This window comes from Sturnus vulgaris, chromosome 21, assembly GCF_052056855.1.
Source record: "Sturnus vulgaris isolate bStuVul1 chromosome 21, bStuVul1.hap1, whole genome shotgun sequence".
In the NCBI taxonomy this organism is placed as follows: domain Eukaryota; kingdom Metazoa; phylum Chordata; class Aves; order Passeriformes; family Sturnidae; genus Sturnus; species Sturnus vulgaris.
In genome coordinates, this window is record NC_142263.1 from 4,575,643 (window position 1) to 4,598,440 (window position 22,798).

A 22,798-nucleotide genomic window follows, 5' to 3' on the forward strand; every position below is an offset into this window, starting at 1 on the left:
CGCTTCCAGGGCTGTTGTCCCTCAGGACTGGTTCAACAGGGATGGGATGAAGCCTTAGAGCAGCACTAGGCTGGTGCTGGCACTTGGGGACAATGCTGGCCCTGCCATAGCTGAGGCCAGGGGACAAGGGGTGGAGTGAGGGCTGGAGGAGAAGTTCTGCCCCAAAAGTCCATGTCTGGTAGCTGCCTTCAGCTCCCCAGGGCTTCCAGGTGGAAATGCCTGTCTCAAAACCAGATAAAGCTCTTCCCAACAAGATGCCAGGAGCTGCTTTTGTCTGAGCTGGCAGAGGAAAGACTCCTGGAAAAGTGGGCACCCTGCTCGGGGTTCTCTCCCCCTAAATCTTGCATCACTTGAAGCCCAAAGCTGCACTACTCCTGCTGAGGGCTGGGACAGATCCCACAGAGCTCCTCTCCCAGCAGAGGCAGAAGAGGCAGGATTGCTCTTGTGTGCATTTGCTCCTTGCCCCGATTAAATAAACATCCCACAGTTATCAGGAGCTGCCAGAAGAGCTGAGTCGACATTAATTAGTAACTGAAAAGATTGGTTGGAAAGGGAATGATGGGAGCAAAATACACAGGCTTTTGTTTGCCTTCTGCAGTGAAAGCGCAGAGGGCTCCTGCCCCCGGCCTCTCACCTCTGGCCTCTGGTCCCCACGCACAGAGGTGGCACCTGCCCCATCCCAAACCACTCTGCCTTGGGCTCCCCAGGTCTGTTCCCAGCCTTGACATTGAGAAAGCTGAAATCCCAAGAATAAGCCCTTCAAAATGGTGATATTTTGGGCAAGCATAAGCCCAAGGCTTTTCCCTTTGTCTTCTGAGCGTTGCTCCCCGGTCCTATCTTATTTGGGTTTTTGTCTTTGCTAAGGCCAGGCTGGGAAGCAGCTGGTTGCTTTTACACCATGAGGTATGTCATGAAATTAGTATGGCAGGACCTCAAAACTGGTTCCTGACTCTGTCCTTCTGCTGTCCCTCCCCACTCTCTGAACAGTGCCCAACCCGCACTGGGGACTGAGGAGGGGCTGCTGACACTCACGGCAGCTCTGTCCCCCTCCAGACACACCCAGTTCAGTGTGGACTGCGGAGGAGGCTGGGTGGGAGATCATCTCTGCCCCTTTTCCCCTCTTCTGACCTTGGGCTGTTTGCTTTCTCCCGCCGGGGCAGGCTGAGCAAACAGTGGATGCTGGGGCTCTGCTGTGCTCGCACAGTCGCAGGAGGGCTGCGCTCCCGGACACCCAGCATGAGGCTGCTCTTCCCTGCCCTCGTGCTGGCCCTGCTCGCCACCACCCAAGCTGCAGAAGGTGAGCTTTAGCCCACCAGCTCCTTGCCAGGTGCTTTGGGGATGGAGCAAGAGCTGCTCCTGGGCTGATGGAGGGGCTGGGCAGCCCGGGCAGGGTGGGGAGGGAGTGGATGGTGGCCGTGGCCACATTGGCTGTACCCTGCAGGATGGAGAGAAAGCAAGTGGGCAGCACACGGGTGTCAATGGTGCCCTGGAAAATCCCTGCTCATGCCACAGCTGGGCTGCTAGCATGGAACTGGGACCGTGGCACAGCCCAATCCATGGCTCCCATCCTAGCAGGACCTGAGTGGGAGCAGGGCAAGGAGCAGCTGTAGCCCCTAGTGATGGAGTTGACCATGAAGAGGTGGAGTACCCCCAACCAGGACACCTCCAAATTTGTTTTCACTCATGGGGCTGGGCTGGAGGGGAGGCATGGGCCCCACTGCCCCACTCCACATTACTCCTCCTGAGCTGTGGGGTGGCTTTTGCAGACTCCTGTGAGGGCCGATGTGAAGAAGGCTTCGATGCAGGGCACAAGTGCCAGTGTGACACCCTCTGTGTGTACTACCAGAGCTGCTGCAGTGACTACTCCACTGTCTGCAAAGCCAAAGGTACTGTCCCCATGGCCACCCTCCTGGCCAGGGCACAGGGGTGGCTGTGGGTGCTCCACACTGTGGGGTCTGTGCCGGTCAGCTCTGCACCCACCTGTGTCTGCGGGGTGAAGTCAGCACCAGGATTTGCTGCAGCTCATGGGGTTTTTGGGAGCTGGCTAATCGCCATCTGGAGTGTGGGATCCATGCTAATTGGATAGATTGGATAGCAGGAAAATGTCTTCACTGAAAGGGTATTCAGGCATCGGAATAGGCTGCCCAGGTGGAATCACCTCTCCCTGGAAGTGTTCTAAAAAGAGTGTACTTGTGGTGCCTGGGGATATGGTTGGCAGTGCTGGGTTAAATTGGACTTGATGATCTTAGAGGGCTTTTCCAACCTTAATAATTCCATGATTCTATAAATTTCTATTGCCTGGGAGGGAGCACCTTCTGCACCCAAACCCAGTGGGAACCAAGCTGCTCCCTCCTGCAGTGACCCGGGGAGATGTCTTTGCCTTGCCGGAGGACGACTACCTGGACTACAACCTCACTGTAGAGCTCGTCACGGATGAGGCACCTGTGGCAGACCGCACAGAGCTGCCCACATCCCCAGTGCTGGTGGACACCACGCCAGAGAGCAAGCCAAACACTGAGGAGTCACTGCCAGTGGTGTCTGCCACCACCCCAGTTTGGTCCGAGGAGCCTGAGGAGCTGTGCAGTGGAAAACCTTTTGATGCCTTCACCGACCTGAAGAACGGTTCCCTTTACGCTTTCCGAGGTACTTTGGGGACCTTCCCCAGGCATGTGGGACAAGCTGCCATGCTGTCACCCTGAGCTGGTGTCTGCAGTCTCTCCTGCTGCCCCTACCTCTCCTCTCTCCCCAGGGAAGTACTTCTATGAGCTGGACAAGACCAGTGTGAGGCCTGGCTACCCCAAGCTCATCAGTGAGGTCTGGGGCATCGAGGGCCCCATCGATGCAGCCTTCACACGCATCAACTGCCAGGGCAAGACTTACCTCTTCAAGGTGGGCTGGAGGGCTGGGGCCACCACCAGGGTGGCCAGCACAGCACCTCAACCCACCCTATATCCCCTTCTGGCACCTCCCATGCACACACACAGAGTGGTTGTCAGATACCCCAAATCCCTATGGTTGTTCTGGGACCCCAAGCAACCACAGCCTCATGATGAGGCTCCCCAGCATCCACTCGCTCCTCCTGGCAGACCCATGGCTGGGGGATGTTGCACCTGTAACCCCTCTCTGTCCCCCACCCCCCAGGGCACCCAGTACTGGCGCTTTGATGATGGAGCCCTGGACCCTGGGTACCCACGGAACATCTCCGACGGCTTTGAGGGCATCCCCAACAACGTGGATGCAGCGTTCGCCCTCCCTGCCCACAACTACCACGGCAATGAGAGAGTCTATTTCTTCAAGGGTAAGGGGGGCAGCCCTCCTGCTGCTGGCAGAGCCTGGCACCACTGGGCACAGGCTGGACACCCCTCCAGTGCTTGTCGCCCACTCACTCCCTGTTCATCCTCTCCTAGACAAGTACTACTGGTCCTACGACTTTGCCCAGCAGCCCACGCAGGCCGACTGTGAGAAGTCCTCCCCCTCCACGGTGTTCAAGCACTACGCCTTCATGAACAGGGACAGCTGGGAGGATGTTTTCCAGCTCCTCTTTGGCAGCAGAATGCGTAAGGGCTGGGCTAGCCCCGGGGGAAAGGGCTGGCAGGTCCCAACAGTGGGACTGACAGGGCACAAGGCATGCAGACACCCAGGGAGGAGGGAGCAATGCCTGAATGAATCATCACATCCTGCCCAGGCCATGCACAGGAACCCCCTAGGCCATAGCTGCACCTCCCACAGCATCCCAAATCCCACCCTCAAAGCCCTTTATGCCTCAAAATTATCACATTTACCAATTACAAAATTACCAATTACATTATCAAACCCATCACCAGCCACCTCACACCACAGTGTCACTGCTGGGGACTGTTTATTATCACTGGAGCTGGAGATGCCTCAGGAAAACCCTAGCCCTGGGCAGGGGGAATGAAAGAGAAGCAGAGAAGGGGGCTCAGCAGCACAAGGCTGATCCCAAACAAGGCGGGGGTGCTGCTCCTGGTTCTCCCTGGCCTTTGTCACTGTGACACATCCCATCCAGGCTGGGATCCTTCAGAGCATTCCTGTGGGTCTTGGAGCAGGTGCTGGATGCTGTCTGTAGGGGTGGGCTCAGCTCACCCCACACGCTGCTGCCCCTCTCACTCACCCTCTGCTCCCTTTGCAGCCGGGGCCAATGGCCCGTGGTACATCAGCCGGGACTGGCGGGGGGTGCCCAGCCGGCTGGACGCTGCCATGGCCGGCCGGCTCTACGTGGCCTCCCACCAGCCCCGGAGGAGGAAGTCTCGCCGCCAGCGCAAGAGGTACAACCACCACAGGTCACTGAACTTGGGATTCTGGAGCTGGCTGCAAAATGACCCCGACTCATCAGGTGTTGAAAGCGATGGGCTCTCGGGCTCCACGTGTGAGATGCTCCAGAGTGTCTACTTCTTTGTAGGAGGTGAGTGCAGGATCTGGGAAAAATGCAGGACCAGGGCAGCTGGGGCATGGGAAGGGCTCCTCTCTCCCTGCGATGTCCCAGGGCTCTGGGATGCAGTGGGAAGGTGCTGGCAGTGAGGGCTGGCAGCTCTCCAGAGCTGGGGACAGTCCTGATGGCCGTGTCCCCTTCCCCCAGACAAGTACTACCGTGTCAACCTGCGCACCAAGCGCGTGGACCTGGTGCGGCCACGCTATCCCCGCTCCATCGCCCAGTACTGGCTGGACTGCCCCCAGCCCACAGAGAGCACCTGATGGGATCCCTGGAGCCACCAGCAACACAGCCTAAGCTAGACAGAAATAAACTGTGAGAGCCATGCAGGCTGGAGAGCTCTGTCTGTCCATCCATCCATCCAACCGTCTGTGCCATGGTTTGCGCAGTCCTTGCAGTCCAAGATCCCATGTCCCCAAGGGCTGTGGTTGTCCCCCCAAGCTGTGCCAGATCCCTGATGTTGGCCCCATCCATGGTGTGCCTGTGGCAGCTCAGATCTGCTCTGCCAGCCAGTCCAGCGCCTCTTCCCACTGGAGGAGAGGGACAGTGCCGGCAGCTGCCAGCGGGGAGCAGCAGGGTCAGGTCTCCATCTCCCCCAGGATCAGCCCACAGCCCCACGTGTGGGTGGCTGTGCAGGGACGGGTGCCCATCCAAGGCCCTGCCACCACTGCCCTGCTCACCTCTGGGCTCTGGCAGTCCTGGCCACGGTGGTGCTGAAGGGATGACCCTTCCCTCGGGGCTGGGAATGCGCTCGGGGCCCGGCAGCTCCCGGTGCAGTGGGTGCTGCTGAGACAAGCTCCTGCTCCTGCCGTGACTCCTGCCATGAGGACAGATGTACAAACCCTCACCTACTGTCTCACCACCCCCGAAACTCCAGGGAATTCCTGAGCTGCAGCTGATGCCCAAGGAATGGCTCTCACCTCTTCCTCTGGTGGGGCTGGGGGTGCCCGTGGGGCTGACGGGAGCCAGGCACAGCCATGTGCTCCTGTCCAGGTGGCAGAAGACCAGCACTTCCCTCGGCGGGGACTGGCTGTGGCACGGGGGGCACTGGCAGCACCTGGGGGTGAGCAGAGCGGTCAAGGTGGCTGTGCCACCCCCGTGCCACCCCGTCCAAAGAGACCCCTGGGGCTGTACCTGGAACGTGGTGGCATCAGCTGGCCCAGGGCAGCACTGTGGGCACCCTGGGTAGCTGGGGCGGCTGGAGGCAGGAGGGAGCTTCTGCAAGAGAGGACAGCAGTGGGTGGGTGGTCTGTGCATCCTCACCCTGCCGTGGGCAGGATGACTGCACACCCAGGCCCCCCACTCTCACCGGCAGCTGGGGGACAGAGCTGGGTGTGGTGTCGGGCCGTCGGTGCCTCACTGAGTGGCTGTGGGGGACATGAAGGCTGCGGGCACTGCGGAGCAGGGGCTGGCTGTCACAGGAGCTGCGGGTGGCTCTGCGGGATGGGCCAGCTGGGATGTCACCATTGAGGTCTGGGGGCTGCCTGGGGAGCAGTGAGGAAGCCCAGCAGGGCATTGGCAGCCTCCAGAGAGCCCTGCCCAGCCCCACGGAGTTCCTGAGGGGGCTGGTTGGTGCAGGGTGCTGCTTAGCCAGGGGCTCTGGCCCTTGATCCCCTACTCAGGGGTCCCACACAAGCCTCCCATACCTCATCTGTTCGTTCTCCACCACGAAGTCCCGCAGGAGACCATAGAGGCTGGGCCAGGCTGGGGTTCGCTCTGGCGGGAGCTGCCCTGCAGGACCGTACCTGTCCCCTGAGCACGCCCATGCTTTTGGAGGGCTCCCTTTGACCTCCGTGCTCCTCACTGGCATTCTGGGCAGGCACAGCTGCTGGCGCAGGGAGAGGTTTTCCAGCTGCAGAGCATGGATTTCTTGCTCCAAGGTTTGCAGCAGCTTCTCCCGGGACACCTGGGAGGGGTGGGTGGATAAAGGGGTGAGTCAGGGGGGTCCCAGCAGCAGGTAGAGGAGCTCAGAGGAGATCCTTGTCTGCGATACCCTGTTGGCCAGGGGTCTGGTGGTGACCCTCCGGGCACGGCTGGCGTAGTGCAGCGTGCTCAGAGTCTCTGAGAGGCAGCGAGAGGACGGGGAGATGCAGGCGACCTGCCAACAAGGAAGAGATGCAGGTGGACTGCCATCCAGAGTCATCATCCTTTTCCAGCCCTCCCCTCAACCGGGTGAGACCTCTGCCCAGCCTCCTCCATGGTTTTACCATCAGGGTGATGCCCGAGCCGCCCAGGGAGCGAGCCAGCAGCCGGGTGAGCTTGCTGTCCCTGTAGGGGATGTGCGTTCGCTTCCCTCGGGGTTTGGCCAACAGGGAGATGCAGTGTCCTGTCGGAGGATGAGCCACAAGGATGTGACAGGACTCTGGTGGGGGTCAGCAGGACACTCCCAGGGCGTGTCCCCTGCTCTTACCCAGCGCCAGGAGGCTGCGGTTGATGCTGTTGGCCTCCACGGAGAGCTCCCCGCTGGAGCCGGTCTCCTTCACCCGCTCGCTGCCAGCCAGGTCCACAAAGCACAGCGTGCCCTGCTTGCTGGGGCAGGCGCTGGTCTGGAGAACCAACGTTGGGGGGTGATGCTTTGGCCCCCATCACCCCTTCCCCATGTTCCACAGCACTGTCCCGACTTCTGGATCTTGGATAGGATTCCTGGCTGCTTACTCCATCCCCATCCGTGTATCCTTGAGGAGAGCATGACCCCTCCACCCCATGGGATTGTTTGCACCCCTGTGCTGAGCCCTGGTCCCCCAGCCCGCCCCAGGAGCAGGATGCGCGCTCACGGCTCGGCGGAGGATGTGGATGGTCAGAAGGGCGTGGCTGCGGCTCGAGTGCCTGTTGAGGGCATGTGCCGAGGTCCGGCGCCTCTGGGATCCTGCCGGGGGAGGAATTGATTGCACGACACCCCACATCCCTGCCCCAACCCCACAGCATCCACTGCCCACCACCCCCTGCCAGACACGAGCCTGCCTTGGCTCTGCAGCAGAACGAGGAGCTGCTCCTCATGGCTGCCATCAGAGCGCCACCAGCCCGGGACTGAATCCCCCCATATGGGGTCTAGCACGCCCTGAACATGTCCCAGCCCTGTGCTTGTGCCTGTGGCTCGGCACCTTGCATGAGCAAGCTGACAATGGCCTCTAGGCTCTCGAATTCCACACTGAGCTGGTTCTCCACGTAGAAGCCGCGGGTTTTGCTCCAGCGCAGGGGCAGGGCGCACGGTGGCCCCGGGCTCAGCAGGTCCCGGACCTGGGGATATGGCAGAGGGAAGGCACCGGGAGAGCGGAGCAAAGGAGGCCAGCAAGGCTGGAGTGGGTGGCTGGGCAGGCACTTACCTGTTCGTTGTAGATCTCCAGGTAGGAAGCACTGAGAGCCAGGTCAGAGCCACGGCTCCGGCTCTCCTCCAGGAGGCAGGTGAAGGACCTCTGCATTAGCCCCAGCAGGGCCGGGGATGCCGGCTGGGCCTCGCTCTGCAGAGATGCCAAGATGCTGAGCGGTCACATCGGGCACCCGCCCGCTCCCAGAGCCCATGACTGGGTGGGAAGAGCTCATCCCACGACCAGGATGAGGTCAGATGATCAGCGTCGTACCTGGGCGAGGGGTCCCATCAGGGTGTAAGTCTTCCCCGAGCCGGTCTGCCCGAAGGCAAAGACGGTGCAGGAGAAGCTGTGGAAGATGCTGAGCATCAGGCACGGCCGCAGGCGGTGGCACAGCGATGCCACCTCCCGACACAGCCCTGGCAGTGCAAACGCGCCGGAAAGGCCCGACGTGGGGTGGATGGAGGGTTGAGGACCGCGGGACTCACCCATCCATGGCCAGCTCCACCAGTTGTCTCATCCCGCTGCCCTCGAACACAGCCTCCTGCGAGGCGCCGGCGTCGAACACGGCGCTGAAGCCAAAGGTGGCATCGTGCCTGGCCGCGCTTACCTGGCCGTGGGGACAGCGGCGGCTCAAGGGGATCCGCAGCCCTCCCCAGCCCCGACAACCCGACGGGGAGGTGGCACTTACGTGGACGGCACCGTCACCGAGGCTGTGCACAACTTGCTGGTCACCTCGCCGCGTCTCCGTACAGGTCAGTGGCCGGACCCTAATGGTGGGGTGTGGAAGGGGACACAGAGGTGTCGCTGCATGGGGACCCTGGAGAGCCCTGCTGTGACCTCGCCCCAGGCAGGAAGGTTTCTGTGGCGTCCCTGAGCCCTTTCGTCTCCCCTTACCTTAGCACCACTCTCAGACGCGTCTCTCTGCCCTCCACGGGGCGCTCCCGCTCCTCTCCAGGACTCCTTTGGGGAACAGAGGGCAGCAGGGTGGTGGGTGCCCCCTTGCTGGGGGGGTCCGCCCGCGGGCACCCCGGGGGCTGGGGTAGAGGGACCCTCGGTCATGCTGTGCTCGCACCGTCCTCCCACCTCCACTGTGCCCTGAGGCATGGCAGGGGACAGAGCTCACTATCCCCGCCATGTCGCCGCAGGATGGTCCTGTCCCCCCCAGCCTTTTTGGGGTGCCACCCCCCGCGGCCTGTATCAGTCGGGCAGTCACTGCCCAAGTCCTGCTGCTCCAGGACGGGATGGCCTCTGTCTCCGCCGTCTCCCCGACAACTTACGGTCTCTCCTGGCCCCGTGGGAGCGTTCTGGGCCGGGGGTCCGGCTGGGGGTCCCCGCCCCTCTCCCCCTCTGGTTCCATGCGCCCCCCAGCACCCTCTGCTCGGGGTGCCCGCAGCTCCTGGCCGGTCCCGGCGGGAGCCACCCCCAGCCGGCCCCCGCTGCCCACACAACCGGTACCACCGCTCCGGTTAAACATTGACCGGTGCCAGCCCTGCGGGAGAGCGGCGGTCGCATAGCGGGGGCGAGCGGGGGAGGGCGGGGAGCCAGGGAGGGGGCACAAGGGGCGGGTGGCAGGTGGGTCTCCGAGCCCTGGGATTCTCACGGGCCCCACTGTGCCCCGACGGCGGCGCGGGGCAGATCTGTACGAGCAGCTGGTGGGGTTACTGGTCCCCAGGGATGCTGGAGAATCAGTCGGGACTGTCGGGGCTCTGCCATCGGGGGCGCGGAGCTGAGACCGGCTCCGGGAGCCCCTGAGAAGGGCTGGGGAGGGGGGGACAGCACCGCCCGCTCGGGGCGGTCCCAGCCCGCCGGGGGGGACCCAGGGAGGATAAAAGCCAGGGCGGCAGCGGGCCGGGGGGAGTCGGGCAAGATGAGCGCGGCCCCGGGCACCTCCCACGCTCCCCAGCCGCTGCTCCGCTTCCCCGACGGGCCGGGCGGGCCGGGCGGCGGGCGGGCGGCGGGCAGGGGCGGCGCCCCGGGGCCGTGCCCCTGTCCCTGTCCCTGCCCGGGAGGGCCGCGGAAGCGGCGGCGGACCACGTTCAGCCGGGGGCAGCTATCAGAGCTGGAGCGGGCCTTCGCCGCCGTGCCCTACCCGGACATCGCCACCCGGGAGCGCTTGGCCGAGCTCACCCAGCTGCCGGAGGCCAAGATCCAGGTGAGCGCAGGCGGGACCGTCCCCTCCATCCCTTCCTCTTTCCCTCCTCGGGATCCCCCTCTTCCGCGGGGCCACCGTGTAGGGGCGCTGTCGGTGTCTCACAGTTCCCCTCGCCCGTCCCAGGTCTGGTTCCAGAATCGCCGCGCCCGCAGGATCCGTAGCACCAAGCCGGAGCCGCCGCCGCTACCGCCGCTGCCACCGCCCGGGGAGCGGGGTACCCCCGCGGCACCTCCCGACGGCAGCACCCCGTGCCCGGCCCCTGCCCTGCCGCCGCCGGGATCCCACAGCCCTGCTCGGGGCCTCCCCACCTCGCTGGGCTCCATCTCCGATCTCATCTACAGCGCGGCCATCACCAACCTGGGCGAGCCATAGCCGTGGCTAGGACCCCTGGCTTCTAAGGGACCCTCCTGGCACCGCGGCCCCCCCGGATTAGCGCCAGGATTTCATTAGGGTGTGGAATTACTGCCGGTCCCAAAGGCTCCGAGGATGTCATCCAATATCCTAAATGCCGGTGCGGCCACAGCAGGGGCACCTCCCCATCAGGTCCCTAATACCGACTAATCTTTTGGAAAAATACCTTAATCTGAGGCCGTATCCACGGATGATTGTGGCGCGGCCGCCCCTAATCCGCAGGCACGTTCGCAGGTGCCGGCAGATCTCCCTGGATCGGATATTAAACCGTGTTTCCAGAGGGGCTTAGCTGCCATCAGAGCATTAATCACTGTGTCTGGCCCTGGCAGAGCGCCCACCCGGCAGGTGTCCAGGTCCCCAGGGCCTGGCGTGGCTGTCCCCTCCCTGCTGTGGGTGCACGAGCTGGCTCTGCTCACTGCCCCACAGCACCTGAGACACTCCTGGGCTCAGTGTTGAGGGGTATTTTCTCTCTGCCTCCAGAATCTGGGGACCCTTTGGCAGGGCGTTGGGAGCACTGTGCATTCCTCACTGCAGGCAGAGGAAGGTTTGGACAGGAGATGGAGCAGGATGCAGAGGGAGAGGGAAGATTCACATCTCTGCGGTGTCTTAAGATGCCACATCAATGTTTCTCATATCAACAGACATCTCCTGATGTGCAGGAAGAAAGTTATGAACACACAGTGTCATTTATTTCCAGAATAAAAGACCAGGAACTTCCCAGGAGAACAGGGATGGCAGGAGCTGATGCCTCTCTCCCTGCTGGGGTGGTCAGAGTCCACAGCCATTCGCTCTCCTGTTCTGCAGCTCTGGGATTTCCAACCCATGATTCATTTCAGGAGCGGGAAGCAAAGGATGAGCCTGAGGAGTGTAGCAGTGTTCCCACAGCAGGAACAGGTACAGATAGGACAAGATTTGCCCCAAATTAGCAGCTCCTGAGGAGGACAAAAACCTCCAGCACGAAGCCTGCAGTTCATGGTCATAGTTTCCCCAGGTCCCCCTCAATGGTCCGCACCATCACGTACAGCTCGGCCAAGCCCACCACCGAAGCCACAATGACAGCAGACAGGACACGCTGGGGACACAAAAGAGAGAGAGGTGACCCTGAGTGTCCGGCCTGGCCAGCACAGGGGGGCTGCCAGGGGCTGGGCTCGCTCACCGCTGCTGTCTCTGCAAAGACGTACTGGCTGCCCAGGTAGGTGCAGGCAAAGGCGGCCACCACGGTGACAATGAAGTTGAAGATGGTGATGACAACGGCCTTCACGGAGCGAACTGGGGGACAGAGGGGTAAAGTAGTTGATTTTAGGTAAGGCTGGGAAGTAGGGCTGGTGACAAGGTGTAATCATGCTGCCTCAGCTGGGAGATGTGATCCTGGAGGAGTCACATGCTTGGTGCCTCCAGAAATATCGGTAAGAATGATCAACAGGCTCCTTTATTCAAGGAACACTTCAGTGCATGAAAACTTTCTGGTGAGATATTCCAAGAGGGAAGGACTGTCACCAGCTGGAGATGGAACAGTTCCCATGCCTGACCTGCCACATGTCAACAGGACAGGGAGCCACTCACCTTGCCTCCCAAATTCAGCCAATGGCCCGTTCATCTCCTGAAATAAGGAATTAAAACAGCTTGTGATCACTTGTATTTTAATGTTAATAGTAACGTTATAACTGTGTGTGCAGAATAAAAGCAATGCCAATGCCCTCACCTGACCCAAAGACTCTGACGTTTTGGGTGGATGGGCTGTGGGGGAACAGCAGCTTCACAGCACATACGTTTCTCTGAGATTTTGCAAAAACTCTGCTAAAATAACCCTGGATTATAGATGACAGGATGGTTTGGCTTGGAAGGGGACCTTAAAGACCATCTTGTTCTAGCTCCTGCCATAAGCAAGGAGAGCTTTCATTAAACCAGGTCAAACCTGGAGTGGTCCAGCTTGGCAGAGAGCAGAGCAGATCTTCCCATGAGAATTAATGTGCACATGGATGCCAGGTACAGTGTGGAAGGGCAGAATGGGATCACAAGGAATGCCAGCAGGACGGGATGCTGGCTTGTCTGAACAGTCACCCTGCCACAAGATCTCAGCTCTCTCAGGAAAGAATGAGTGCCCACATATGATCTTGTATTTCCAGCTTTTACCTTGACATGAATGAGGCAATTTTAAAACTATGACAAAAATTTAACCAGCACAGATGCTCCCGGTCAAACATTTACAGCATGTGCTCAGTCTCCCAGAACAGGACCTGACATCTTTGGCACAGGGAGCAGTTCCCAAAAGTCAGTATGTCTAATTAACCCTGTCCTACCTCTGTCCTCAACACCGGATCTGTTGTTCCCGGTGTGTTTACAGTGTGCTCTCCACCGGTGCCTGCCACATCCCCTCTGCTCTGCACTTACTGTAAAGGGAAAATCTTTGCTCTCAGGTGTTTGAGGAATGAATCCTCGAACAGTGCAGCAGCCCCTCACCTGGCCGGTGATGTTGCGGGTCATCCGCCGGTATTCGTCATGTGCCAGCTTGGCCTTGATCCGCTCCAGCCGGGCCACCAGCTCGGGGTTCTGGGGGAGGCACAGACCCACCGTGAGGGCCGGGAGCCGCCGCCTCCTCCCGCGACTCCCGGCCGGCCCTCACTCACCCGCGGCGGCACCGGCACCTCGGGCAGGTGGATCTCGCATCCTTCCAGCAGCTCGTGTAGGTGCAGCGGAGATCCTGCGGGCGGGGCACGGGGCGATCACGGCACGATCACGGCACGATCACGGCACGATCGCGGCCGCCCGGCGCAGCGCGGCCTACCTGCCTCCCGCAGCGCGGTGTGCAGCCTCCGCAGCAGGCTGAACGGCACCAGCCCTCCTTCCTCCGCCAGCGCCGCCCCCAACTCATCCCTCAGCCCGGCGGGCAGAGCCGCTAACTCGCCGGCCCGCACAGCTCGCCGCAGCCGCGGCCCGGCCCGCACCGACGACGCCATGTTGGGCCCGGCCGGCGTTGCCGGGGCGACCGGGAGATTGGGAGGGGGGGAGGAACCATAGAGACGGCGGGGCGCGGCGGGGCGGAGCGGCGCGCTCGGCGGGCGGGGCGGGGCGGAGCGGCGCGGGCCGCGCGGGGCACTGTGGGCCGCGGGCGGTGGGATGTCGGGCGGCGCGGCGCGGCGGTACGTGGCGGCGGCGCTGGGCCGGGCTCGGGCCCGCGGGCCGCCTCCGCTCTGGGAGCCGCCCCCCGCCCGCCACTTGAGGGCTCTGGGCACAGGGGGGGCGGCGGCGCTGCCGCTGCTGGTGCCGCCGAGGCGGCACCTCTCGTCGCGGTGAGGCCTGTGAGGGGTTGGGGTGAGGGCAGTGGGGTGGGGAGTTCGGGGAGACAGGAGGTGAGGGGGTGTTTGAGGGTGATTAGGAGGGGGTGTTTGGGGTGAGGGGAGCTGGGGAACATTGGGGAGGAGTTGGGTTGTGGGTTGAAGTCTATTGAGGCATTGTGGGAAGACTATGGAAGAGGTGGGGGGCTGTCAGGGCAGGGATGTGGGAGAGGGGGGATTGGGCTAAAGGGACAACTGAGTGAGGGTGTCCAGGGCATTGGGCAAAGGGTGGAAGGTAGAGGAGGGAGTGGGACTGGGCATCACAATGCATAGTGGGGGCTCTTGTGGGGTACCCATGGGACGCACAAGGTGGGGAGCAGTGTCCCCCTGGTCTGGGGGCTGCTTCAGCCCCTGCAAACCCTCCAAGCTGCCTCGCTGCTCCCAGGAACCGTCCCGAGGGCAAAGTGCTGGAGACCGTGGGGGTGTTTGAGGCTCCGAAGCAGCACGGCAAATACGAGACAGGCCAGGTAAGGGGTTCTGGGGCGCACAGCTGACCCTGCAGGCTCGTGCCACAGGGATTGGGCAGCTGAGGGAATTCCCCTAAGGAAAATCTCAGCAGAACAAGGCTGGGAGTTTCACAGTTCGGTGCTCCTTGTCTGTGCTGTGTCTGCAGTTTGTCAGTCATCTGACAATAGCAGCTTGATAAGAATCTGCAGCACAACACAACTGTTGTACAATGGCATTTGCTCCACTGGTCTTACTTTGGGGTTTTCTCCCTCAAGGATCCAGAGACCATCAATGAATTGGAGAAATAAACTTGTAATTCTTGTCCTTAAGACACTCAGATCTGTTTCTGAGCAGTCTCTCCTTTCTGCTGCTCTATTACTGCATTACTATTTAGTCCTTCCCTTTTGTGGGATAGAGATGACATGGATTACTTCTCTCATCCCAAACTGTTTGTGTTCTCTTTCTGCTCTGGGTCATCACAGTGGTGATTCTCCTGTATCCCCATCCCACACATTAAACCTTTTGTAAATGTTTGTAGCTTTACCTCAGATAAGAGATTTTTAAAATAATTCAGCTGCAATTATTTGTTCCTTCCAGCTCTTCCTTCATAGTGTGTTTGGCTATCGAGGAATAGTCCTGTTTCCCTGGCAAGCCAGGCTTTATGATCGGGATGTGGCTTCTCCTGTCACAGAAAAGTAAGGATTTGAGGATTTATTCTGGTTCGTGTTGTTGGACTGTTAGATTTACATTTTGTAGTGAGTTTCCTACTTGGGGTAAACAAGTGTTTTTAAGGAGGAGCAATGGCATGGGTCTGTTGGTATGAGTATAAACTAGGAGAGGTGCTTGAAGAGGAGATATTTCATTATTAAGTATTGAGCATTAATTAGAGACATGATGGACGTATGAAGGATAAAAGTGTATGTATGGAGGAAATAAAAATAAATTTTAAAATTTATTTTTCATGGCATTTGTATTATACAAAAAGACCTTTTTTGAGTTAGATCCAGGCTCCTGTGTTACCAGTTGGAGGCTGCTGTAGATTGCCAGTGAGTTGGATTTGTCAGCTTCCTCCTCAATTTCAACCCACTGAACCAATTTCATGCTTCTTGAGTTGCTCTTCAGTTCTCTCCCTCTGTTGCATCCATTTTTCCCCTGGCTTGTGATGAGTTGTGCTGGGAATGAGTAAGGGTCAGAGAGAAAATCAGAGGGGAGCAGGAATATCCACCCCAGACAGGAGCCTACACTGAGCAGGAAAAGCTTCTGAGCTGTTGTGCCTGTGCCAAACACCACTGGTGGTCATCTCAGCTCATCTGTCATCGTGTGGTTGGCTCATGGGGCTTTGGTTTGGGTGCAACCAAATGATTACAGGCTGCAAAATGGGGCTTTAAAAAAATAATTGTTTATAAGTGCTTCATCCTGGTAACAGGAATTTGCTGCCATCCTGTGCTTGAGCTCAGAGCTTTGCTTTTCTCTTCAGGAGCGAGAATGTGGCAGGCCATGGTTCCAAAGAGGTCAAGGGTAAAACACACACTTACTACCAGGTGTTAATAGATGCCCGGGATTGTCCACATATAGTAAGTAATAAGTAATCTTGGTATTGAAACTTGAGTATCTTCTCCTACATGAGTGGTTCAAAGGGACAGGCAGTGAAGGAAAATTATTTTGGTGGCTGACCGGATTGGTTAGGATTTTTGGACAAATAAAGGCATATTTTCCCTGAGAAAGATCACTTGGAATGTCATACGACTTTTCTGGATCATGTTTCCCCTTTCCAACCTCCTTTCCTCTTCCTGCTGCTGTTACTACACTGTTGCACACAGGTCATTAGGAATGTGGGCTGCAGCACTGACAATGCTGACAATTGCTTGTTTGAGTGGGGAGTTAACCCAGAGGAATTAGACTGAGAGAAGTTCTGAGGTGAACTGGTTAAATGAAATAAACGTTACATGCTTTATAAACCACATTACTGAGCTGAAATATGACTGGAAACTGTCCTCCAACAATGCATTCAGAAAGACATATCTCCCTGTTTCTCAGTCGCAGAGATCACAGACAGAGGCAGTGACGTTCCTGGCAAATCATGATGACAGCAGAGCCCTCTATGCTATCCCAGGTGAGTAAAATCCTCCTGCAGCCTCTGCTTGTTGTGAGGGCAGGTCAGAAAAGGTATCAGTGGTCAACTCCCGCCATTGAAACAGCAATTCCTACAGGACATTCTGTAGTGGATCTGTCCATAGCTTAGGGCTGTGCTGGAGACAACAGAGTGACTAAAGTACAGGAAGCCCTTTGGATAGGTGGAAGTTGGGCCCTCTGTGATCAGACACAGCCATGTCTGATTTGAGCTCTTGAGACATGGATCCCATACCAAGTTGTATATTGGCTGTTCTACTTTGTCAGCAGGGCTGCTGGATTTATTCGTGTCCTGGGCATTTCCTGCCCAGAGTGCTTTTGGGGCAGTGCAGGCACTTTGCAGGGCAGTGTATGTTTATCAGAGGATTAATTCCATGAAAAATCTCACAGGAGAACACTGCCAAGAGTCTCCTGGCACGTCTCCTCCATTCTTCCTTGCAGTTGTGATATTAATTTTGCCTTCTGCTGCCAAAGTCCTTTTTTCTTACTAGTGTGATCAATTTTTCTGCCAGGAGACTTCTGAGCAGCTCTTTGATGGGGAAATTCCATGGCTTTTGGGGTTTCTTTTTCAGGTTTAGACTATGTAAGCCATGAAGACATCCTTCCCTACAGCTCCACTGATCAAGTGCCCATCCAGCATGAGCTCTTTGAGAGGTTCCTCATGTACGACCAAACAAAAGGTGAGTTCTGGCTTCACAGGGAATTCTTCAGAGCCGGATGCTTGCAGTGCTCTATAAGAAATACCCAAACCCCATCACCTTGAATATGGTATAAAAATCATGTCTAGCTTGGAGTTTCTTACAGTGAAGCTGCCTTTGAATATTTTTATTAACCATGTAAAAGGAATTGTGTTGAGGGGAGAGCACTCCAGCTACAATGTTGCCTTTCACCTTTCCCTCCCCACAGTCCCACCTTTTGTAGCAAGGGACACTCTGTGTGCCTGGCAGGAGAAGAACCACCCCTGGCTGGAGCTCTCGGATGTGCACCGAGAAACCACGGAGAACATCCGTGTCACTGTCATCCCCTTCTACATGGGCATGAGGGTAAGTCTGTGCTGCTCTGGTAATTCTGCCATTTGCTTCACTGGCTTGTTTTTCTAAGACTGGTTTGCTGCCTGAAGGTACCTTCTGCTTACTGGAGAAGTGACATTTAACCACAGTTGCCATTTCATTCTCATGGGTATAAACATTAAACTGTTTTGTCGTGTATTTTTGGAGAACAGCTCCTGCATATTGGCTTTTTCTGGCTATCAGTAGGATGAGAAATAACCTGTAATGTTCTGCACAACAGTGCTACCAAGATATTTGGGAAGGCTTTTGAACTGTCCCTGTTAGTGCCTCAGTCACGTGAGGTGACACTGGGGCCATCTGCTCTGTAACAACAGACACATCTGTTATCCTGCCCATTGATGGGCTGTGGTTGCCTGCCTGTTTCCTGCCTCTAGTTTGGCTTAGAGGGTTTGGCTAAAGCCTTCTAGATTTAGCTGATAACCGTGTGCTCTTTATAGCACAGAACTTCACGTGGACCATCCAAAATAATGCAGCTCCAACAAACTCCTGAGTGGGAGAGCTGGGAATTCCCGCAGAGGTTTGTGATTTCTGAGCACGGCTGCTGGGGAGCCTGAGCTGTGGCAGCTGTACATTATGGTGTGGATTTGCAGCTTTTGTGGAGTCCAGCTGATGCTTATCAGAAAAGCAGGTGCCCAAAGGCAAGGAAAGGGATGTTTCTAGATCTGCACAAAGTGTGTTATTAACATGGAGATGAACGCTGGGGGTTATCACGAGATCCTTGCAAATCTCCCACCCCATGATTACTGTAGAGCAGAGCCAGTGCCAGGCTCTGCTGATGGAAGGCCTCACAGAGCAGCTGTCTGTGCTCATGTGAGTTGTCTGCGTCACCCTGGCACGGAGTGAGAGCCCCTGTGCTGGTGCTGTGCCGACAGCTGAAGAGGTTTTTGGCACCACGTGTCCAAGAACAGCTGCTAAAGTCTTTTGTTTCTCTTGACAGGAAGCCCAGAATTCCCATGTCTACTGGGTAAGTGCCTTTTGTGTCACAGAACAGCTAAAGGGAAGGAGTTTATTTGCTGTGGCATCGCTGCAGTGTGATAAGCTCTGAGGGAGAGTAGCCCTTGCCTGGCAAGTGTTTCCCAGTATCAGCTGTAGGTTATCAACTGGTTGCAGCTGATTCCAGCTCTTGATAAGTCTTTCTTTTGTGCAGTGGCGCTACTGCATTCGCCTGGAAAACCTGGACAGTGAAGTGGTGCAGCTCCGAGAACGGCACTGGAGGATATTCAGCTTGTCTGGCACCTTGGAAACTGTCAGGGGCCGTGGGGTTGTAGGAAGGGTAGGTACCATACAGCCTTTTTTTGGGAAACACGGCCCTTTCCTGGAGTTCTTTCACTTGGTTGTGTGGATTTGCCAGTAAATTGCTTAGTGGGCACTTGAAGTAGATAGAGTGGGAAGCTGGCAGTGAGAAAATCACATGAGCTTTTCATCTGTTGTTTGTATGAACTGAGACTTCACACTGAGTATTAGAGGATGATACTAAATGACTGGTGGTTGGAAAACTGGATTAACAACAGGATTGTGGTGCTACTCAGTGGACAAACTGCTGTGTAATTGGCAGAAGTGCTGGGGTGTAGGTCTCTGTTTTCTTTTCATGCTGTATAAATTTCCTGTTGATGCCTATCTGTGGTAGAATTGCTGATGCCCAATGGTCTCTTGTCTTCTCAGGAGCCAGTTTTGTCCAAAGAACAGCCAGCATTTCAGTACAGCAGCCACGTCTCCCTGCAGGCATCCAGTGGTCACATGTGGTAAGAAGCCCTTACTGCTGCAGCAGTGTTTTGGGTGTAGAAACCCCCAGCAGTGAGCTGGGGTGCAGTTTGCAGCCTGGGGTTGTGGCTGAAAGCTGGGTGGAAGTGGACTGGACAGGGCATAGTTGGTAGCTAGAATTTGATGAGCTTCTCTCTAGCTGTATCCTAGTTAGGGATAAGATGATCTATTGGTTCTCTACACCAGGAGAGGTTCCAGGATAATTTATCCTCCTGCTGTGGTCTGTGCTAGACTGGATTTAAAGACATGAAGCAGTTCTCCCTTTTGGTCCTTGGTGCAAGAGCCAAGGCCTTGTGCTGGTCATGCCCTCAGCAGCAGGGATCTGTGCTCTGGTATCTCCTTTCTTGAGAGAGGATTGGGCTTTAACTCCATCCCTGTGCACTTGTGTGTCAGGCATGCAGGGGTTTTCCCAGTTTAGACCAGGTAAAGCCTTCAGTCTAACTGGTGTTCAAGTTTCTTCTTCTGTAAGTGCAGGGAGGGAAGTGCCCAACTGAGTTATTATTTTCCTGTGCCTTGGGGTTAAAGCAGCTTTGCTTTATTTGCTTTTTGGCTGGGCTAGCACACTTACTGTCACCTCTGTGTGGACAAAGATTGCACAGCCACCTCTTGCCTTCTGTATGACAGGTGTTTCTGCATTTTTTTAAGGAAATGTTCTTCAGAGTTAAGTTGCCTTGGAGTTGGGAAAAGCAGGAGAGCAGCTCTTTGCATATAGGGTGTACCTTGTTTGCCATGTGAAGTGTTTTGAATTGCCTGAATGGATGCCCTGGGGAATAAAACCAGATGCTCCAGTAGTTTTTCCCTCTTTGCATACATCCTGAAGACATAGAGACAAAGGTTCTGCAGCTCAGAAGCTGCTCAGCTTGACTTCTGGTGTTCAGTTGTGTCCTCTCTGTCCTGAGAACCTGTTAATTTATCTCCACAACCCTCTTGCCCATGTTGTGTTCTGCAGTACAGTCATCTGTAGCTCAGAGCAGTAAACAAATGGTTGTACCAGGATAGGCAGGTTCAGTTTTGAAAGGCAAAGCTATTCCAAATTACCTCTGTGATGGGATGGATTAATGTCATAGACAACCAGTGGAGCTCCTGCCAAGAAATACAAATCTGAATTTACGTGTAACCAGTTTGTAAAAATAGCTCAGATGGCTCTGTCTCCTGGGGAGTGGGAGTTGGGTAAACACTGCTGCAGGTGCATGGAGGGTTCTTGACTCCTGTGGGCTGCAATCATCACAGCTTAGTGCAGGAAATGTGTTAGGGATGTGATGCAAAACTGCCCAGGAGTCCTCCATAAATGAGTTATCTTGGCAGCAGATGTTTGCAGCTGAGTCCATGTCCTTGCTGCTGGACCAGCCTCACAGATGGACCCCCAGGATATGGAAGAGCTCAGGTCTTACCTTCTTGCTGATGCTTCCTAGGGGTGTTTGTCCCTGGCCTCAGTGTGATCTCTGCCATTACTTTTGCAGGGGCACTTTCCGATTTGAGAGGCCTGATGGCTCCCACTTTGATGTCCGAATCCCACCCTTTTCCCTGGAAAGCAACAAAGATGAGAAGACCCCTCCCTCCGGCCTTCACTGGTAGATCAGAGCGAGTGCCCAGACCCACGGAGGCCTGTGTGTGTTGTAGACCTTTGCCTCCCCTTTATGCTGCAGCCAAGAACACTGAGCTTTTAAACATTTTAAAGCATTTTTGTTTTAACTGTTGTCTGCCGGGGAGGCTTTTTTTGGAACTTTACTATTGGCTCTTCTCTCAGGCTGCTTGTAAAACATAAGCTGTGTTCCAGGTAACCCTTCCCTCTGTGACACCTGCTGGGTGTTTGGGGCTGGGGGATGTAGATCTGTGCTGCTGCAGAAGACTGGCCCCCCTCAGCAGGCCTGGACCCTTTCCAATGTGTTGTGACTTCTCTGCAATGTGAGGTTTCTCAATAAACTGGCCCTTACCAGTTGCAACCAGGTCTTCCTTCCTAAACCAAGGCCACGGCTTTGCATCCAATCTGTCCCAGCTTGTTGCTCCCTTCGTGTGGAGTCAGCCCAGAGTTCTTGCTGCTTCAGAAGCAGCTGCTCCTCCTTTAGGGAACAGGAATGTGATCTCAGCTTTTCTGCAGTGCAGCTGCTTTTTGCGATTCAGCCAGGGTTGGAGCAGCCTGTGAGCTCCACTCATGGCACAGCTTTTCTGGGCTTTGTGCTGTGATACAAAGTGCGGGTTGTCTTGGAGAAGAGGGTGCAGAGGGGACAAGGTGGGTGACATATGGTGCTGTCAGTGTCCTGTGAGTGCAGAGCACCAGGCTGTGTGTTGTGATGGTACAGGAGAGCTGAGGGGAGCCCTCTTCCTGCCAGGGCTTTGCATCTCAGCTGCTGGAGGGTTCTTCCCTGCTCACACTGTGGCTGCATGCATATTTCCATGGTAGTTTCTGCTTTGACAGGAATGCTTGTTTTCTCCTGGAATGCTGTCAGCCAGTGAGGCAGTGCTTGGCTTTCTGCTCCTGCTTGCTCTGCTTGGCAGGTTGATTTTTTGGTGGTGTGTGTCTGGAGGGCCCTTCAGGACTGAGCAGGTTAGTGAAATCCTTGTAAGATGACAATGTATGGATGTGTGGGAAAACCTGAGCAGCTCTGAGGATTGCAAAGATCATCAACCTCCATGCTGTGGGACCTTTCTGGCTGTCTCTGGGTTTCCAGACTTCTGGGTGACTTGGAGGCAGAAGTACTTGGCTTTGTGGTAACCCTAGGGAGTTTCCAGCCTTCCTCCCTACCCTTAAATGACAAGGTGTAACTAACTCATGGGATGTTTTCCTTGATTAAGAAGTATTCCAGTTGTTCCCTCTTCCCTGGAACCCCCTCTGAGCAGCCTGTTTGCCTTTGGCTCTGCAAGGCAGTGCTGTGGGCAAACAGCCTTTGAGGGAGACTCTCATGCTATCCCACAGCCAGTGGATTCCTGTTTAGACAAACTTAATTACTGCAATGTTTCTCTGTCACCCAGTCTCTTCAATTTTCTGTCTTCCTCTCAGGTAGTACGTGCTCATATTTAGAATTTCAGAGGTTTAAACAGCCAGTCTGCTTTTAGGGGTAGAAAAGGATCCCTAAAGACCATCCACAGCTGACAACCCCACATTGCTGCTGTCATGCTGATTTCCTCTCAGGAGGAGGAGGTGGGAAGATGCCTCAAGTTCAGAGGCAGCAGGAACCTGCTTTTCCCTTCCCATGCAGCTGCCCTGCCTCTCCCTCGGGTTGCTTCAGCATTACTGGCTATTGCAACACCCCTGTGAATGTTTAACCTCGACGCTCAGCCACGCGGTTCTGGGGTGCTGCGGCTCTGATGCTTCCAGATGTAACCAGCAGAGAGCTGCACCCCTAAGGGATGGAGTGGTCCCGGGGCAGGGGCTCTGCTGGGGTTTGGGGTGATGTCCCATCGGGGCTCAGGCCTCTGCCTAGGAATGGACACATTCCTGCCTGGATAATGATTGGCAAGTCCGAGGTCACTGCGGTAACAGACCGGGGCACGGGAGGAATGTTTCCACTCCATCAGGCTTTGTCCTGCCCTGGCGCCTGGGCGCGATGCCAGAGGCTGGGCAGGGCCTTTCCCCAACTGCTTCATCCCGGAGCGCGGCCGAGCCCTGTCCCCCTCTCTGTGTAAATACCTGTACAAAGAACCAACCAATAAAGCGCTGAAGGAACGGCTCTGCCTCCTGCCTCTCATTACACAGCGGCGCTACGGCCACCAACCCTGCTGCTCTTCCCTGCCCG

At 56.7% G+C, this 22,798-nt stretch overlaps 5 protein-coding genes across 6 annotated transcripts; 3 read left to right on the forward strand and 2 right to left on the reverse strand.

Moving 5' to 3' along the window:
* Nucleotides 1-1,164: 1,164 nt before the first annotated feature.
* VTN (vitronectin) lies at nt 1,165-4,779 on the forward strand. Its single transcript, XM_014876656.2, has 8 exons — nt 1,165-1,297; nt 1,767-1,886; nt 2,359-2,643; nt 2,750-2,889; nt 3,142-3,298; nt 3,408-3,557; nt 4,151-4,423; nt 4,598-4,779. The coding sequence occupies exons 1-8, from the start codon at nt 1,177-1,179 to the stop codon at nt 4,711-4,713; spliced, it is 1,362 nt and encodes a 453-aa protein (XP_014732142.1). The 5' UTR covers nt 1,165-1,176; the 3' UTR covers nt 4,714-4,779.
* KIF12 (kinesin family member 12) lies at nt 3,841-7,884 on the reverse strand. Its single transcript, XM_014876657.2, is given in 11 exon segments — nt 3,841-5,006; nt 5,131-5,267; nt 5,371-5,507; nt 5,585-5,668; nt 5,760-6,356; nt 6,444-6,548; nt 6,658-6,776; nt 6,861-6,996; nt 7,225-7,316; nt 7,552-7,687; nt 7,774-7,884. Coding segments are annotated over 11 exon segments (1,704 nt in total). The 5' UTR covers nt 7,870-7,884; the 3' UTR covers nt 3,841-4,941.
* Nucleotides 7,885-9,625: 1,741 nt separating this feature from the next.
* SEBOX (SEBOX homeobox) lies at nt 9,626-12,027 on the forward strand. The gene is made up of 2 exons (XM_014876674.2): nt 9,626-9,910; nt 10,034-12,027. The coding sequence occupies exons 1-2, from the start codon at nt 9,626-9,628 to the stop codon at nt 10,280-10,282; spliced, it is 534 nt and encodes a 177-aa protein (XP_014732160.1). The 3' UTR covers nt 10,283-12,027.
* On the reverse strand, nt 10,989-13,397 carry VMA12 (vacuolar ATPase assembly factor VMA12). 2 transcript variants are annotated; one of them, XM_014876673.2, is made up of 6 exons: nt 13,107-13,397; nt 12,949-13,022; nt 12,782-12,871; nt 11,885-11,921; nt 11,478-11,590; nt 10,989-11,393 (listed from the first exon to the last, which is right to left on the reverse strand). In XM_014876673.2, exons 1-6 carry the CDS (start codon nt 13,276-13,278, stop codon nt 11,298-11,300), a joined length of 582 nt encoding a protein of 193 aa, XP_014732159.1. In that variant the 5' UTR covers nt 13,279-13,397; the 3' UTR covers nt 10,989-11,297. The 2 variants fall into 2 exon arrangements, with proteins under 2 accessions (XP_014732159.1, XP_088033248.1); XM_088177122.1 differs by having other exon boundaries at nt 10,989-11,590; nt 13,107-13,372.
* Nucleotides 13,398-13,423: 26 nt separating this feature from the next.
* POLDIP2 (DNA polymerase delta interacting protein 2) lies at nt 13,424-22,728 on the forward strand. Its single transcript, XM_014876484.2, has 11 exons — nt 13,424-13,611; nt 14,042-14,123; nt 14,701-14,798; nt 15,581-15,677; nt 16,141-16,216; nt 16,806-16,913; nt 17,140-17,276; nt 18,241-18,267; nt 18,451-18,576; nt 18,966-19,045; nt 20,525-22,728. The coding sequence occupies exons 1-11, from the start codon at nt 13,439-13,441 to the stop codon at nt 20,637-20,639; spliced, it is 1,119 nt and encodes a 372-aa protein (XP_014731970.1). The 5' UTR covers nt 13,424-13,438; the 3' UTR covers nt 20,640-22,728.
* Nucleotides 22,729-22,798: the final 70 nt, after the last annotated feature.